The sequence below is a fragment of the Odocoileus virginianus genome, chromosome 18 (assembly GCF_023699985.2).
Source record: "Odocoileus virginianus isolate 20LAN1187 ecotype Illinois chromosome 18, Ovbor_1.2, whole genome shotgun sequence".
NCBI lineage: Eukaryota > Metazoa > Chordata > Mammalia > Artiodactyla > Cervidae > Odocoileus > Odocoileus virginianus.
The window spans coordinates 48,318,782-48,338,056 of NC_069691.1; the positions used below are offsets into that span (position 1 = coordinate 48,318,782).

Genomic DNA, 19,275 nt, shown 5'->3' on the forward strand with positions numbered 1-19,275 from the left:
CAATGGAAACTGTGAGAGACTTTTTTGGGGGTCCAAAACCACTGTAGATGGTGATTGCAGCCATGAAATTAAAAGACGCTTGCTCCATGGAAGGAAAGCTATGACCATTCTAGATAGCATATTGAAAAGCAGAGATGTTACTTTGTCAACAAAGGTTCATCTAGTCAAAGCTATGGTTTTTCCAGTAGTCATGTATGGATGTGAGAGTTGGGCTGTAAAGAAAGCTGAGCACTGAAGAATTGATATTTTTGAGCTGTGATGTTGGAGAAGATTCTTGAGAGTCCCTTGGACTGCAAGGAGATCCACCCAGGCCATCCTAAAGAAAATCGGTCCTGAATAATCATTGGAAGGACTGATGCTAAAGCTGAAACTCCAATACTTTGGCCACTTGATGTGAAGAACTGACTCATTGGAAAGAGCCTGATGCTGGGAAAGATTGAAGGTGGGAGGAGAAGGGGATGACAGAGGCTGAGATGGTTGGATGGCATCACCAACTGGATGGACATGAGTGTGAGCAAGCTCTGGGTGTTGGTGATGGACAAGGAAGCCTTCTGTGCTGCAGTACCAATGTTGCAAAGAGTCAGACACGACTGAGCAACTGAACTGAACCTTTGTTGGCAAAGTAATATCCCTGCTTTTCAAGGTAATGTCCCTGCCACTCCCTGTGTAGAAAGCAATGAAAAAGGAGTAATGCAATCATTTGGTTTTCTTAAGAGCACTGAAATTTTTCTCTGCAGCATCCTCTTTCATCACCCTCCCCAACTTGGACCCCACTTGCAGCTGACTCCTTCTCTGGTCTTACTGGCTGGGAAATGGGTCACTTTCATCTCCTAAACCAGTCTCAGGCAAGGGGAATGGGATTTCTGTGACTCAATTAGATTAACCACTGTCTACACTAAAGCAAGGGAGATTGCCTTCCTTTGTATTACATGAAGAAGTAGATACAAATGCAAAAAAGAAGGAAATGAGAACTGTACAGCAATCAAGGGTATCCACTATGATATATTCCAAGAGGCAAGAGAATGAAACGCAGCAGATGGATGTAGAATACCTGGGCAAGAGAACTATGGGCTAAACAGGGTGAATAAATTTTGTATCCAGTATTTAGAAGAGAAAAATAATATATAGAATTCTTGAAGGTGCTATGAATTAATGCAAGTTAATAAGACACTGTTGTAATATAACATTTATTGTAAAATCTCAGAAATTGGGCAACTAAGTGAAGTTTTGCAGAAATGTGATGAGCTCTACAAGTTTAGGCAAACAAAAGAGTTAATGACTGGCTTTAAAACAAAAACACAGCCATTTTATAACCTTTCATTGATAACACTTACAGGAGTCTCCATCAGTGTCTGAGATAGCAATAGAAACGTTGGGGTGTGACTATATCATAAAATATAATGCTTCTGTTGCTTTTCCTATTTCTGCCCCTGGACTAGGTTTCTGTGATCAGTGGAACCTACCTCGGCTTGGATTACATGAGCAAACAAAATGGAGGTGAAGGTGGCATCATTATTAATATGTCCTCTTTAGCAGGTAAGGACAGTTATGATGTCAATAATTATTTCTTACTGGTCATTTGGACCACAGAAGTACCTCTTCAAAGTGTATTTACTACCAACTCAGGTTTGAAATGGCAACTTGGTTTACTTTTCTTTTTACTGGTTCTATGGGATTTTCTGTTTCATAATATCGAAAGCTTGAACTCAAAATTTCTTTAGTGACTTTAAAGTTACCTACTGCAGTACTGTTTTCAAGAAACATGTCATTGTTGTTCATTCATTAAGTCATATCTGATTCTTTCAAACCCATGGACTGTAGCACGCCAGACTCCCCTGACCTCCACTGTCTTCCAGAGTTTGCTCAAATTCATGTCCATTGAGTCAATGATGCTATCTAGCCATTTCATTCTCTGCTGCCCCCTTCTCCTTTTGCCTTCAATCTTTTCCAGCATCAAGATCTTTTCCAATGAGATGTCTCTTTGTATCAGGTGGCCAAAGTATTAGAGTTTCAGCTTCAGCAGCAATCCCTGCAATGAAATTTCAGGGTTGATTTCCTTTAGGATGGACTGAATTGATCTCCTTGCAGTCCAAGGGACTCTCAAGAGTCTTCTCCAGCACAAAGTGGAGAAGACCTTTTGCTCCAGAAAAAGGTGAAAGCATGGGCAATACTTAAAAGACATATTTGATCCTAGAAAGGGCTGATGTCTAGATTCTCAGAGACTGGAATCCTAATTCAACAGCATCAATTTTACAGCATCAATTCTTTGGCACTCAGCCTTATGGTACAATTCTTACATTCATACGTGACTACTGACAAAGCCATAGCTTTGACTATACATATATATTTTCCTAGTGTTGCTATTTGTCAAGGTTATTGTGAGATTCCTAAACAGTAAAGTTTGTAAAAACAACTTTGATGGACTAAAAAGGACTAAAAAGAAGTTAAAGTATCTCTACTCATGTGCGATGGTACTAAGAAAATCCCATAAAATACAGCATATATAGTTAGTTGGGAAACACTGTAGGGGAAACCAAACTTTGTCTCTTTCTCAGTGTCTCTAGCCCAGCACGAGAATTAAATTGACATAAGATAGATCAACAGAGGAGCAAAGCATACAGGTTTTCACATGTCCAAGAGAGCCCCCATGGGAAAATGAAGATCCAAAGAAATGGTGAGACCTCAGTGTTTGTAAACTAGGTTGAGCAAAGTGAGGCATTTGTGGGAAAGTAACTAAAATATATGAGGAGACTCAAGAAAGATAGGAGTTACTTTAACAAGATCTGTAAAGATGTCTCTTCTGCTTGACAGCAGTCTCTGATGATAGTTTCCTTCCTCCTGGGACTGGGACAGCATCTTTTAAGTTCTGTGTCCTGTTTTCAGGAAGAAAAGAGAGATTAAAGTGCTCCCTTGCACCTGCTGTTTTACAAGTGCCTTTAGCTCAAAAGTCGCCCTTATGCCCAGGTGACATATTTTGATATGCCATACTCCACCTCCCTCCAGTGCTAAACTTCTTTCATAAATAGACCCAAATGGGTAGTGGCTTAAATATAGCATAAACTTGTTCCTCACTCCTGGATCAACCTAGGGCAAGATGCTCACTGCAGGAAACCTTTTCTGTATGCAACCTTTTGGGAAACCAGCCTGGCCAAAGCTGGGAATCTGGAAAATGCAGGCTAGTTGTGTGCCTAAGGGTGGACATCAGCAGAGAGCTGATCATTCTTTCCACAATATGCAATTCAAATTGTGTTTTATTCAGGGCAGTGTGACTTGTGATCAGCTGATATCATTTTCCTAGGTATAAGCCATAAACCTTTAGGGTTTCCCAGGTGGCACAGTCGTAAAGAACCCACTGCCAATGCAGGAAACACTAAAGATGCAGGTTCGATCCCTGTGTCAGGAAGGTACCCTGGAGTAGGAAATGGCAACCTGCTCCAATATTATTGCCTGGAGAATTGCATGGACAGAGGAGCCTGGTAGGCTACAGTCCATGGGATTCCAAAGAGTTAAGCACAGCTAAGCACAGCACAGTGGCAGCTATAATCCTTTTGGCAGGAACTTTTGGAGCAAAAGACTTCACTTTGAAAATTCTAGGAAAATCATCATGAATGGTTCTTGAATAGTTCAAGTGGAATCATGAAATTGTAGAACCTGAGCAATATTGACAGCAAGTCTAAACTATCTGTGTCCAAAAACAATGAGACTTTCGTCACTCATCAGGCTGATTTCAGTTACTGTGGTAATGGCAGAATCAGTGTACCCACTTCCTGTTCTCAGCTCCAGTAGCACTGCGAGCATCAGCATTGGAGGTGCCTGTGATCGCATACATGTCTGAGGCTCGGTGTTTTTCTCATTCCATTGGGAATCGTTGTCAGATAGTGCTTAAACCACTGTGAACTTCACCCAAGTAGAAATGTAGACATCTCCTTTTTTAGAGGTTCTCAAAAATAAACTAGCATTTCATTTTCTGGGTTGCTTCAAGACAAAAATGACATCTCTGGAGTTATTATAGATGTAGTTATATAAACTGTTCAGGGTAATCTGGTTAGTTTTCCTAATGTGACATCTACTTACAAATTATAATATTTCAAATCCAAGAAAAAGCTGAAAGCATGGGCAATACTTAAAAGACATATTTGATCCTAGAGAAGGCTGAAGTTTAGATTCTCAGAGACTGGAATCCTAAAGGGAAATTGTCAAGGCTAAATCTATACACTTTTGAAATAAAATCCTAAGAAAAATATATAAATGATTGGAGAATTAAGAAAAATGTTTAATAAAGTTTATTAAAATATTAACATGGAAAAGAACCTATAGTGGCAATCAAAATGTAATTCCATGGATTCCCTCTAAAAGTTAAGAGGTCTAGTAACACTTGGAGAACCATGAATGCCATATAGTGGGAGACCCTTGACCTTGTATCATTGGAGGCACTGATCTCAGTCTCAAGAAGACTAGAAGCCCTCAGTGTTGAATCAAAATAGGATTCTCTGGGAGAGATTCTATAGCAGAAGAGGCTCAATTTCCCCCAAGAGCATGAATAGAGAAATGCAATGTAGTACTGCCTCTTATCCAATGAAATTATTTAAACATATAACAACAATTAACTGAGCACTCACCATTTACAGGATACTCTTTTAAATACTATGGATACCTTGTGCTGTGCTTAGTCGCTCAGTCATGTCTGACTCTTTGTGACCCCATGGATGGTAGCCCACTAGGCTCCTCTGTCCATGGGGATTCTCCAGGCAAGCATACTGGAGTGGGTTGCCATGCGTTTCTCCAGGGGATTTTCCCAACCAGGGATCCAACCCAGGTCTCCCGCATTGCAGGTGGATTCTCTACCAACTTAGCCACCAGGGAAGTCCTTATCTCACTTAACTCTCTCAAAGCCCTGTGCCATATTTCTGTAATCTCCATCTTGAAGGTAAGGGAGCCTAGACTGGAGAGCACAGTAAGTATCTTGCACAACCTTACACGCAAGTAAGCTGGGGAGTTGGAATTCTCATACCAGCAGCCCGAGAGGAGATCCGCTATGCCTTAACCACGAGATTTTCTCTCTCTTCTGTCTATGGGTTTGTTAAATCTTTGTCTGTTTCCATGTCTATCTTAGCCTAACTATAAAGAAGGAGAAACTGAAGTCCTGTAACTTGATTAAGCCAGTGTGATGTCCCAGTATCTTCAGGACTCCTGGGCATTATTTTAATCTCAGGACTACTTACTCAACCTTCAGTGAAAGCTTAAGCTTTTGCCCTGTTTGACACACACAGAGTAAAGCCCTGGAACCATGTGGGGAGATTACCAATGTCACAAGTCAAAATGTGCTGTACAGAAGAGTAACTTAGATGTCCACTCACCTTAGATGTCCACTCGCCTTTCTTGGCTGAGAGCTTGGTTTGTCACACCTCCCCTCCTGAGTATGAATTCCCTTCTTAATTATCCCAGAGTTAATATTGGGAACCATGTGTGAATCTTTTGCTAGTTGTGTAGACAAAGCAATGAATGGATAGAAATTCAATGAGGAGACCATTCTGGCTTTGAGTTACTTTTCTGACACTCTTACAATCTAGTGAAAATCAGAGCAATCCAAAATGATTCTCCCTCTGATATTCCTTTCAATAAGCAGGGTAACTCCACTGATGATGGTTCATTAGTTCATCTCTGTCCATTACACTTGACTGGGTACCTTCATACGCCCGTCCTCCATACCTGCAACATCTAACACCATTTCCTTGTCACCTCTGGCCCATCTTGGCGGCCTCTGCTAGCCCTCTTCTGACCTTTGGCTTTGATACTGAGGTTCCCTCATCTCAGAAAGAATATTAAAATGTACTGTTTTGTGTTTTATCCACTCATTAAGAGCTTCTGGTCTTCCCTTAATGAAATGAAATGAAAGGTCTTCCCTTTATCAGTTTGATAAAAATACAAGATTTTGTAATAGTATAGCAGAAAATAAATTGTGGGTGTCTCACATCTTCACACTTTCCTCAGAAATAATATCAAAAATTTTGTACCCTTGAAGTCAGAGCATGTTGGCAAATGTCCGATGACCAAAAAAGTCTTTGAGAATTACCAGGGTCAAAGTTTTGTTTGTTTTTACTTCTCAGCTTATATGAGATGTAACTGACAAATGAAATCATAGGAAAAGTAGTTCGAGTGCTTGCTTCCTGTGTTTTCCAGATGTTCCTTCCTTTTAGACCTTTCCTTTTTTCCCCTACGGCTCTCTCTGTTGAAGTGAATAGTGGGTACTGTTCAGTCCAGCCAGAGTCCATCCCTTGATCTCGTGACCAGATCCAGTGGAATCATTTGGTGTCATAGTAAAACCTCAAGTTGACACACTGGTTTGGGCAGAGAAGTTAATGAGTAATGACCACTGACGCAGAGAGTATCAGATGCAATTAATAAGTTTAACAAACAGGAGTAGTTACAGTAGACAGTGATTCTTTGCTGTGTTGAGGGAAGGGTGTCTCCAGTCTGGAGCCAGGGAAGTTGTTCCAATCTCTGTTAACCACACACTCTTTTGTATGAGCTTTTGTCTATAAATGTAATATATAAACCTGCCCTCACTTTGCCACATTCATCCTTAATTATTAAGCTAGAAAAAGTGGAACAGCAGAGAAGAGCAAAATCTGGTTTAATGCAGATAATCAAACAGCTCTGCTCCCTTAAGACATCCATGCATGTGTGCGTGAATGTTCAGTTGTGTCTGACTCTTTGTGACCCCGTGGACTGTAGCCCGCCAGGCTCCTCTGCCCATGGGATTCTCCAGGCAAGAATACTGGAGTGGATCCTCCTCCAGAGGGCCTTCCCAACCCAGGGATCAAACTCATGCCTCCTGCATTGGGAGATGGGTCTTTACTAATGAGCCATCTGAGAAGCCCCAGACATCCAATATGAGTCAAGTATGCCTCTTTATACTTAGTTACTCAAATAGTGGGAAAAGAGGAGAAGTCATCATAGGAAAAGGAGTCGGCCCACCAAACGTGCTCCCAGGTGCTCAGCTACTGCGGTCTTGGTATTGGCTGCAGGTGATCTGTTTGCTGCACGTGATCTATGTGCTTCAGAAATAAGTCACTCAGTGGCATTTTGTGAGTGACACTATGAAGGTCATATTACTGAATTGAAAACATTAAGAGTCCTGTGAAAATATTTGAATATCTTAGAATTTTTTGTAGCTAAATACCAGCCCAGTGACATACTCATTTGAGCTATGTCATATCTAGAACAATATAATTTGTTGTGTTACAGTAAAAGTGCTAAGGTTACCACTTTAAATAACACATTCAAGTTAACCAAACATGTTGAACATCTACAGAAAGGAATTGGGCTATGAAAACAAACTTTCTACCCCAGGAGCTATATGTCAGTGTCTCTTGTAAGTATGCAGCACTAAATATTGGGTTGGCCAAAAAAGTTTGTTTGGATTTTTATGTTACATCTTATGGAAAAACCCAAATAAACTTTTTTGGCCAACCCATTAGCATGGAATAGGCGAAACAGAAACATAATAAGTGATGAAAGTCTTTAAGACTCACGTGGCCTGAAGAGAAGCATTTGGACTGGAATGTCACAACAGACCAGAAATTTCAGGTAATCACATGGTACAACCCTCTGTAACTCTTCTTGCTTTAAAGAAGGGGGACTAACATATTTAGCAAATGCCAAGTTCCAGGCATTGTGATAAACCATTGGTTGTATGATGTCACATTTAACTTTCACAGTTCCCTACAATAGAAGTCCGTTTAATTATCTCCAATTTATAGTTGAATAGCTCATCTTGAACAAGTTGCATAACTTGGGAAAAGTGGTGAGAATTAGTAAAGAAAGCAATGGAAATGAGTTTGAGCAAATTCAGGGAGATAGTGAAGGACAGAGAAGCTTGGCGTGTTGCAGTCCATAGGGTCACAGAATCAGACACAGCTTAGAGACTGAACAACAATTTTAGTGTATCTTGTACAATGGATGACTCTGCATTATCTGGATTTTCACTGGTCCAAAGAACCACCTCCCTCCTTTAGTACCAAAGAAAGTCTTCATGGTACCATTTTGCTGTCTTTTGACTTAAAATTATTAAGAAGACACACACTAGAATGAGTCAGTAGGAAAGATCAAATATTTATATATTGGCCTTTGAGAAATGTATAAAAAATTTAACATTTCCTAGCCATGTTGGGGGTGGGGAAGACTGTTAAGGAAATGGATAGTCTTTCAGAATTCAATATGAGAGACATTACCTTTGTTTAGAGGTAAATTCTGACTCTGGGGTGGGCCCTGCAATTATGGCGCCAGTCCTTGGACCCCACTTTGAGGAGCAGGCCCCTAAAGTTTGCATAGGGATATTCTTTGAGTGGCTAAAAAAGCTCATCTTGGTTTCCTCTAAACCCAGCATAGGCAATAACTGAACTTTTAGGAAGGGGTATTTTGATGGGACATTAAGGGCAACTTTCTGAGAATTAACAATCCCTGGAAAGTGCTACTGAAGTTACCTTTTGGAAAGATTTTTGTTACAGAAGATGTAGTCGTTTTGTGAAAATTTATGCTACTTTTTACGTCATGGCACATTTCAAAGCATAATTTGTTAATAGCAGGCATGAGACTGAGGGGGGAAAAGCGGCATCAGATAAAGTCAGATAAGATCTTTCTACTGTGTGAAAGATCATATAATGAGGAATCCACCAGTTACTTCAGTTAGCTTTCTGAATAAACATAGATAAATGCATTCTCACTAGTCCTCCTTTCCCCTTCTATTAAAGAAGTGGTGGTCAAACCTAGAGAGGTGGGTAGACAATGTGAGATGGGTAGAAAATGTGAAGAGTTCCAATTCCTGCTTTTGGGCACAGCTGCTGAGCCCAAAGTTTATCATGCAAAGAAATCAGTATGTTTAGACTCTCAATTTACTTTCCTAAGTCGATTTCTTTAACACTTCTGTATAGTTTATTTTACACTATACATTATTATACACTATACATTATTTTACACTATACATTATTTTAAGTGGTTTCTATCGACTTAAAAGCAAGTATGTTCAAGGATTCAGTACTATTGCCATCTGAGCATATTTCAGTTTTTTGTACCAAAACTTTTTGAGCTTTTTACTCTCAGTGAAATGTAGGTATTGAAGCTATCTTTTGTAAATATGGGTAGAAAGAATGTTAAAGGTAGAAGAACTAATGTGGAAATTGAAATGATATTTTAGCTTTCTGAATGACTTTATCCTGTAATTGCAGGTTTAATTTTCAAGTATTTAAACGTTTTTTGGTAGTTATTCCATCAGTTGGTGTCATTTGGTGTTATTATCCTGAGTGGTTGTAGAAAATATTTCTCTGTTTCACGGGTAGAATGTCTCCCTCTGTTGATATTATTTTTCTTAATCTCAGTTATGACAGACATAAACCTGCCACTAATTAAATGTGTTCTATTTTGGAGAGAGCCATTTTGCAATTCTTTAAGTAAACTTGCACAGTGCTGGGCCTAGAATAAATAAGCATCAAAAGTTTCTTCCTAATTTTTTTATAATTTAAGGCATCTATTTTTAAGCACAATTAAGGATTCCTCACAACGTCCAACAATATGACATTTCTTTAGAGACTGTTCTCTCCTGGTCACAATCCTTGTTTTGTTATTCTTAAATCCTTTAACATGAAGACAAAAGAATTTCTCTGTGCATATGGGAATTAATTTGCAAGATTTTAAAATATCTAAATTCATGCCAGCAACTGCGCCTGCAGTCATTATACTGGCAGAACTCCCTGTGAAGTCAGATGGGGTCATCTGGCTGGTTGAATATCAAAGTTCTACCCTCCCCCTGCATGAGGGGCCCTCCGATTTCATTTACACATTTCAACAGAGCATATTTTAAATACTACTTCATTATCCTTTGTATTTAAAGTTACTGAATACATAGTTGTTAAATGAAGGCACTCTGTAAAGACTTTTGAATTAGGACTAGCAATAGTACACAGTTGGCCAAGGGTCAGAAACCAAATTGAGTTAGGATGCTGTACCAGATTTGTGGCATTTTAGTGTAAAAGACATTTTCATAAAAAACGTGCACTGTGGATAAACAGGTAAACTAATTAATAAAACAAGACTTTGAGATGGTTCATCTTAAGAAAAATGTTTAATTTGCATTTATAGAAAAATAACAGCAAATGGTAGGTAGAGCTTTTACGTGGTATGCACAGTTTTAAGTATTTTATGTAAATTAGCTCATTTAGGACTCACAATAGCTACTATTACTCCTCAAGTTCACACAAGGACAACACCACGGTATCCAGAAGTAACCCCTCTAAAGGCAGAGCTCACTGTGGTAGATTCAGGATTTGAGATCAGCTAGTCTGACACTGGCACCCCACTCCAGTACTCTTGCCTGGAAAATCCCATGGACAGAGGAGCCTAGTAGGCTGCAGTCCATGGGGTTGCGAAGAGTCAGACACAACTGAGCGACTTCACTTTCACTTTTCACTTTCCTTCATTAGAGAAGGAAATGACAACCCACTCCAGTGTTCTTGCCTGGAGAATCCCAGGGACGGTGGATCCTGGTGGGCTGCCGTGTATGGGGTCGCAAGAGTCGGACATGACTGAAGCGATTTAGCAGCAGCAGCAGCAGCAGTCTGGCACCCCAGTTCCAAACTCCTGTAATTCCTCTCAATAAATTCAATTAGAAGGACATTTTTAAATGGTTAAATAGTATAAGAGACGACATTCTGGTCAAATAGTGATCCTCCCCTTGGTTTTATACATTTTTAACTAACGATTTAAAACATGTTTTCGTTCTATTTGGCACCTAATTGGTACCAAACACATATTTCTAAAATGAATTCACTCCTATAAAAGCTTTTGAATTAGCACACACTGTATTTTAAGGGAAGAAAACTAATGGGAAGTCTCGAGACAGAGGAAGAGATCCTGGCTGGAAATGTGGAATTTAAATTCAAAAATCATGTGTGTTTATGTGAGAGAGAGAATGAAAGAGACAATGAGAGAATGTATTTCATCCACAAGAGTGGATAAAGTCACGGAGGGCAAGAGTGTGCATAGAAAGAGAGGGGACTTCCTTGGTGGCTCAATGAGTGGTAAAGCATCTCCCTGCCAATGCAGGGCACACGGGTTTGACTTCTGGTCTAGGAAGAATCCCACATGCCTTGGAACAACTAAGCTGTGCCCCACAACTTTTGAGCCATGCTCTAGAGCCCAGGAGCTGCAACGATAGAGCTCACGCACCTAGATCCAATGTTCTGCAACAAGAGGAGATACTGCAGTGAGAAGCCTGTACACTAGATGGTAGCCCCCACTCTCTGAGTCTAGAGAAAGCCCACGCAGCAAGGAAGACCCAGGACAGCCATAAATACATAAATAAATAAATAAAATTATTTAAAAAGGCAGAGAGGGCCAAGGTCAGTTCTTGAGTCCTCCAGCCTATTCCTGGGTCTGGTTGAGGAGGAGGAGGAGCTGCTAGCAAGCGTGATGTGGAAGGACACCAGAGACAGGAGGAAAGTGTTTCAAGGAGAGCTTAATTCACTGTGTTGGTTGCTGTTGAGGAAAGTGTCCAGCAAGACGAAGGTTTAGCCTTAGCAGACGTAGGTCACTGGCAACCTCCACAAGATCTGTTTGGACTGGTCAGATTAAAGCCTGATTAGGGTAAGCTATGGAGCTCTGCAGAGGCAGCTAGAGAAAGAGGTGAAACCAAGAGGGCTACTATTTTTATTTTTTAAAGTTTGATTTTTTGTTGTTGTTGTTCATCATGGATTTTTTGGCACCGGTTTTTTATTTTTGTGACAGCTACAATTTTAGATGAGGGATTTTGAGACTTGATAATATCTCAAAGAAAAGTGATTCTCTTTGATTCTGCACTTGATAAAAGTAACCAATGTAGGCTTCTTAAAATATTTCCATCTTTAATTTCTATGACACGATGCTTAAACTTGTTTTCTTCCTACCTCCACTGGTTCATCCTCCTCTACCACCGAGGGCTTCCATGTATGGTTGTGCAGATTATAAACTACAGGCACTCTGTGGGGCACAATTTCTACAAACTACCATGTGAGTGTTAATCCCGGAGTCATATTGGACACAGCCTGAACAATTCTCTGTGCTGACCCTTATTTCTAGCCTCAGAACAGATTTTTATCTGAAGCATGTGGAAACCATATATAAGTATATGTTAGTACTGTGAGTCTAAGGTCAGTAATAGAGTATGGCTAACCAATACTGAAGTTGACTGCAACTGCAACAAAAATAATGTTTATACTTGGGTCATGAGACCCAAGAGAAATGTTGGATTTCTGAAACATTTCAACCTCAGTTAAAGTCATTGTCCAAAAAAAAAAAACCGCTTTTCTCTCTCCCTTTAGCCCTCCTTTCCAAAGCAGCAAACTGAGGGAGAGAGAGCAAATGTCTACACTGAAAGTCAGTTGGCAAGTTGGGGGCAAAACCCTGCAGGATTTTTAGCTGTTCAAAATGTAAGAAGCAATAGTTAAAATCTGCAAGTAGTAGGGAGATAAAGAAAAACTATGTAACTAAATTAACTACAACTTGCCTAAATAAAATAATTGAAAAATAGAATTTTCTTTCTTTTATCATCCTCCAAACTGAATATATGTATCAAAAGAGCATGGTATATGCAATTGATAGATACATCCTTACAGTGTAATACTATTCAGAAAAAGAAAGAATGAGAAATGAGCTATTGATAGACATTACAACATGGGATGAATCCCGTAAGAATTATCCTGAAAGAATCCAGGTAGAAAAGTTTATGTTGTGTGCTTATATTTATATAAACTTCTAAAAGAGGCAGACTAATCTATAGTGACACAGAACAGATCAGTGGTTGCTCAGAGGGGAGGGGAAAGCAGAAAGAAGGGACCACAGAGCACGCACAGGGAAATTTTTGGGGGATGTTTGTGTTCATATCTTGATTGTGGTCATGGTTTCATGGGTGTCGACGTACGTCAAAACTTATGAAACCACACACTTTAAATATGTGCAGTTTATTTTATGCCAGTTATACCACCAAGCTATAAAAATATCTTAAAAGGATGTTTGGTTTTAGAATGTCTGAAAAGGATTTATGCAGACTTTGATCTAATACCAGAAAGTGAAAGCAGAGTAAGAGGAAGCATTTTGCAGGATCACAGTGAAAATATCACTGGAATGCTAGGAGCGTCACTTTGCACAAGACCAAGCGCCACTTTAAATGCAGACAAATTCTGATTGCATCTCCAATATACCTTTAAAGGAAAATGCGTTTTGCAGATTGCTTCTTAGAAGCAGCACAGCAGTATTAGATCTCCTTCACTGCTGTGACACTTTGAACCAGTTTGGGTTCAGAAGTTCAGTGCTCTCACATATGTAACAGAAATTCATCCCACCTTCATCTTTGACAACGTCTGTGATCAGCGTCCTTCTGAGTTTTGGCTGTCAACTAGCTCATCTCTGATTCAGGTTCACTCTGCATTTCCTGCTGTTTGTGAACACCACCTACAACCACTGCCTTGACCTCATAAACATTGAAGGAGACGGTAGAACAGTAACTAACAAGAACAAGAAGCAGCAGTGTCTGACTGTACCTGTTTATTTGCTTTATCTTGATCTCTTAATACACCTGTATACCTAATTCATCTGTGAAAGAATCATGAATTCTTGTTGACTGACACTGAAGACCTTAATTAACTTGCACATGTTACTGAACAAAAACAAAACAAAAAGGAGAAGCACATGTTCCATGCTTTGAGATCACTGGGTGGATGCAGTCTGTGTGATCTACCATCCCAGGGATTTAAACTGCTCTTGAGCAAACATACTTCATAAATTGAGACCTGGCAGGCACCCAGGAAGTGGTTAAGTTTCGCTGAACTTTGGCGTAACCGGCTCATGATCAGTAGTGTTCTGGGACTAGTTAGCTGGGTGGAGGTGAGCACATCTCAGCAGAATCATTTAGTAGTATTAGCATGATATTTGATAGTAACAACATTATAGTAATCAGGGATTGCTGCTTCCTGATTTGGAGAAGGCACAAATTGTAAAAATGATAGAGCACATTGACTTAGGAAGTTAAAAGCCAAGATGGAAAAACAGCTGTAATTAAAAGTTTCACTGTTGATTGAGATAGAGAATTGACAATTAGGAGAAATAAAAGTGAACTTATTTACAAAACAGAAAAACTCACAGACATAGAGCACGAACTTAAGGTTGCTGGGAGGAAGGATGGGAGAAGGGATAGTTAGGGAGTTTGTGATGGACATGTACATACTGCTATATTTGAAATGGATAACCAACAAGGACCTACTGTCTCCCCCCAAAACCCCTTTCATCCAGGGGAGTTTGAGGAAGAACAGATACATGTATATGTATGGCTGAGACCCTTCACTGTTCTGAAACTATCACAATATTGTTAATTGGCTATACTCCCATAAAACAGAAAAACTTTTTTCAAAAAAAATAAGCTTGGTAGTACAAATATCTACATTAAAGTTTGTTTTTCTTGTTTCGTTTCTTTGGATGGGAGGTGCTATTGGGCTGGGAGGTAGGAGAGAGAAGATACTATATATGCTACAATACTACCTTTTCCTGGACTGTGAATTTAATCATGTATTTGAACAGTTACTATTGCATGTCTATGGAAAATTAAGGCAATTGTAAAATTGCTTGAATTCTGTTGTTGAGTATGTAATTATGAAAGGAAATAAATTAGGATCAAGCATTTTTGTTTCTGGTTTTCTTTTCCTAAGTCATGGAATGAGAAGATCTAGGCATCTGCTACAGATCAGAATCAAAAGAAGTTGAATTTTAATTGTCTTCAACACTTAGAGGCATTTTTCAGGGCAGTTCAGGGGAGAGAAATGAAGACTTAAAATGAAGACAAATAGTACCCTCCAAATCCTGCTTAAGCTATTTAAATTCCTTCAACCTTAAAAAATGCAGAATATACACTTTTTAAAATCCAGGCTTAAAAACTGAAAGTTAATATTAACTTACTTGTTTTCAAGATGATTCTTTTGGTGTTTTAGATAGGGTCAACTTTTCTTGACTTTGTCAAGGAAGCAGATAAACTTTTATATCACCCTTGCCTGTATCCTTAGGCTGTAACTTACCAACTGTAAATTCAGAACAATAGAGCAGAGGTCATGCTAGAAATATACAATGCTAGGACTAGTGAGTTTTGCAAAGTTGTCCAGTGATGACCTTAGAGTATTTTCTAAGATCAATCTTAAAATGGAACAGGCACAGATTATTTATTTTCACAGCAATTGTTGGGATTTGTCTGCTTTTTTAAAATAAAATTGTTTTTGGTTTTTATTTGTCTGTTTCAGGGCTCATGCCTGTTGCACAGCAGCCTGTTTATTGTGCTTCAAAACATGGCATAATTGGATTCACACGCTCGGCAGCGGTGAGAACACAGCCACAATATCTCTCTTTCTCTTTCTGTGCAAATGTGACAGATGAGCTCTATAAAGTAGAGGGGAACAGAGTTAAAATTCAGTACATTTAGGGACTTCCTTGGTGGTCCAGTTTTTGAGATTCCTCACTTCCAATGCAGGGGACATGGGTTCAATCTTTGGTCAAGGAACTAAGATCACACAAGCTGCATGGTATGACCAAAAAAAAAAGGCAGAAAAAGTAAACAGTGCAGGTAGAGTGCATTGTATGTTTACATTTTTATGAAAAAAAAAAAAAAAAAGCCAGAATTTGCTTTAAAATTTTTAGATACATTTAGATTAAAGATAGAAAAATAAATTATACTTCAGAGTTGTTGTTCAGCCACTAAGCCATGTCTGACTCTTTGTGATCCCATGGACTGCAGCATGCCAGACTTCCTCGGCCTTTCGCTATTTCCCAGAGTTTGCTTGAATTAATATCCATTGAGTTGGTGATGCTAGCTAACCACCTCATCCTTATTTATTATTAAAAATAGTTTCCAGGTAACATAAAGGACCAACTATAGAGTAGATTATTTTAACATGAAGTAGATTCTAAACACAGTTTACTGAAAAAATCCTTAAGGATTAAAAAAACAAAAAAGCCTTTATTTTTGAAATTGACTCCAAATTAAAAAATCATTAACTATAGACTTCCTTAAATGCTCCCTGCATTACTAATCCTGAAGATATGGTAAAAATGAGTCAGAGCCTGGAGGATGGAGGAAGGGGTGAGGCTAGCTTTTACCTGGTAGCATTGTCAAGGATTCTGTCTCCATAGAGATCTAGGGTAAATGTGTGCGGAGCTTAGAAAAATATTTTAGCTGTAACTGACCACATGCATTGATAGTATGACGTACCATTTTATAATAACTGAAAAAAAAAGTACAGCTTAAGTGGAGCCTGATGAACAAGGGTAAAGTAGAATGATGTTTGACCAGAGGTGTAAACAAGAACCAGACCAAAGGCGACTTACGGGTCAAGGTCATGAACTTGGACTTTATTCTAAGTATAGCTGTCATTGGGTCTTTTCTGCACAGGAGTGACAAAATTATATTTCCATGTGAAGAGGACCATTCTTGCTACTATTTAGAGAATGTATGGGAATTCCCTGGTGATCCTGTGGTTATGACTCTGCACTCTCACTGCCAGGGGCGAGGGTTCAGTCCCTGGTCAGGGAACTAAGATCCCACAAGCCGTGTGGTGCTGCCAAAAAACAAAACAAAACAAATGTATGAGAGCGGACATAAGTAGAAGACAAAAGAGCAGCTGGGAGACCTCTGCACTGGTTACTCTGGTTGAGACGGAGAGAGGGGCCTGATGACGAGGAAATCATTAATAGCAAAAACTGATAGGCATAGAGAAAGCAGACGGTGAATGGTAAATGTTCAGTCAAAAAGGAAAATAAGCAGCTGTCACACTCATAATCAAAACTGATTGGAAATTTTAATTTAACTTACAAAGTCTTAATCTTTAAATCAACTTTTAATGAACACATAACATTATTACAAAACAAAGTGCATGCATGCGTGCACGCTAAATTATTTCACTGGTGTCAGACTCTTTGCCACTGTAGCCCACCAGGCTCGTCTGTCCATGGGATTCTCCAGACAGGAATACTGGAGTGGGTTGCTATGCCTTCCTGCAGGGGATCTTCCCGACACAGAGGTTAAACCCATGTCTCCTGCAGCTCTTGCATTGCAGGTGGATCCTTTACTGCTGAGCCACAAGGGAAGCAAAGTTAATCAAAGCAAAGACCAGAAATGTTGTATTTACAGTTACAAGATTGGAACTTGTACAATTGATGCTCATTATTTGTTAGTTATGTTCTGTAAAATCACTTGCAAACACTGAATTAGAGGATACTGAACTATTGCTTCTAAGGGAAATTCGGGGTTAAGTTCCTGCAAGCCTCTGGTCACAATGTCCTGTTCAACCAATCCACACACAGCATAGTTTTAAGTATATTTCTATTTAAAGACACCTTATTTAATATGTATTGTGTGTAATACATATTGTATTATTAATAGCATGGCCAATAGCTTTTATACCTCACGCCTGAAGGAAGCTCCTCTAATGTATGTATTTTCTCCCATAAGGCACATTGCAGCCTTCTTGCACTTAGAAATACTAGAAAGCACTTCAGCACTATGCCTTGAGGGCATTTCAAATAGTTAAATCACAAAAAAAAAGCACACAGATGAGAAAAACCTGGGCAAGTACCCTGAAAAGTATGCTTGTTCACGGTAGAGGAGCTGAAACAAGAAAGCAGAACATCATCTTGTTTGACCTTAGTCCACATCAGGCAACTAAAATTTCTGATTACTCTGTGTTTGTCCACAGATAAACTTGAAGCATTATGAGTATTGATTTGAGGTCTTATGAGTAAATTTTAGCAAGGAAGAAAAAGGAATCTACAAACAACTGACTTAAATTTTGTTTTACGAATAGTTCAAATAAAATCTATAAGTTGAAAATTAAGCCAAAAGATGTTAGTCTGAAAATACTTAAAATTGTCGTCCAGATAGTGCCAGTTACTAAATGTCTTTAGAATAATGAAAGTCCTAAAATTTTCCACTAAAAGTATTTTTAAGTAAGTAAGAATACTTTAATACAACCCGTTTCAAAGAAAACTTGGGATATCAATTCTAATGCCTTAGCTTATTTTTTATTTATTTTAAACTTTGTGTGTGTGTGGTGGGGTATAGCTGATTAGCAACATTGTGGTAGTTTCAGGTGGAAAGTGAACAGGCTTGGTCATACATATACATCTTTCTACCTAAGCCTTAGCTTCTTACCTTCAGCTTCCTGCACTGTTGAGTAGGTAAGAATACTTTAGATAATCAAGTATTTTCAGAAGTGCTCTATACTGAATTTTTAGAAATTCAGTGAGGCTTTTGGGAATTAGTTTACCACTTTAGTTATGTATTCTTTAACTTTCTGCCATCAGTCAGCCTTATCATAGCTATCTTTATAGAGCTAGAAGGATAGCTGTTAGTGATTTTCACATCAGAGTCTTTTAAGTAGCTTTAATTATCAGTTTATCATACATGATACATTTACAAAACTCCTGAAACCTGCAACCTTCTACTTCCAATTGACAGATGGCTGCTAATCTCATGAACAGTGGTGTGAGACTGAACGCAATTTGCCCAGGCTTTGTTAATACACCCATCCTCAAATCCATTGAAAAAGAAGAAAACATGGGGAAATATATAGAATACATGGATCCTATCAAGGATATGATGAAATACTATGGAGTTTTGGAGTAAGTAAAGCTATACCTATCTTCCTTTAATATGACAAAGCAAGGGGCCATCTAGATATAAACAATCAAAAGGGAAAAAAATTAGCTTTTACATCTGAGAAACTCATGCAAGCTTCAAAGTTTTGGTTTGGCAAAATCTCTGCAGAAAACTTTTTTCTGGGTTTCTGAATAGCCTCTATTTATATATCATGAATTTTGTTTTTAGATGTAGAGAATGAATTATTAATACCTTTAGCAATAAGGAAGTACTTTTTTAAATGGAGATGTTTAATTGTCTTTGGAAGAAGTGCCTAAATTCCAGTTACGTTCAGTTCAGTCACTCAGTCGTGCCTGACTCTTTGCGACCCCATGAATCGCAGCACGTCAGGCCTCCCTGTCCATCACCAACTCCCGGAGTTTACTCAAACTCATGCCCATCGAGTTGGTGATGCCATCCAGCCATCTCATCTTCTGTCATCCCCTTCTCCTCCTGCCCCCAATCCCTCCCAGCATCAGGGTCTTTTCCAGTGAGTCAACTCTTCGCATGAGGTGGCCAAAGTATTGGAGTTTCAGCTTCAGCATCAGTCCTTCCAATGAACACCCAGGACT

General features: G+C 39.0%; 1 protein-coding gene across 1 annotated transcript in view; it reads left to right on the forward strand.

Annotated features, from left to right (window-relative positions):
• The window catches only part of HPGD (15-hydroxyprostaglandin dehydrogenase), a 36,598-nt gene that overhangs the window by 13,196 nt on the left and 4,127 nt on the right, over window positions 1–19,275 (forward strand). Inside the window, exons 4-6 of the mRNA XM_020904157.2 lie at window positions 1,440–1,536; window positions 15,315–15,391; window positions 18,524–18,687. Coding sequence (XP_020759816.1) covers window positions 1,440–1,536; window positions 15,315–15,391; window positions 18,524–18,687 — 338 coding nt within the window. The remainder of the gene's footprint in view (window positions 1–1,439; window positions 1,537–15,314; window positions 15,392–18,523; window positions 18,688–19,275) is intronic.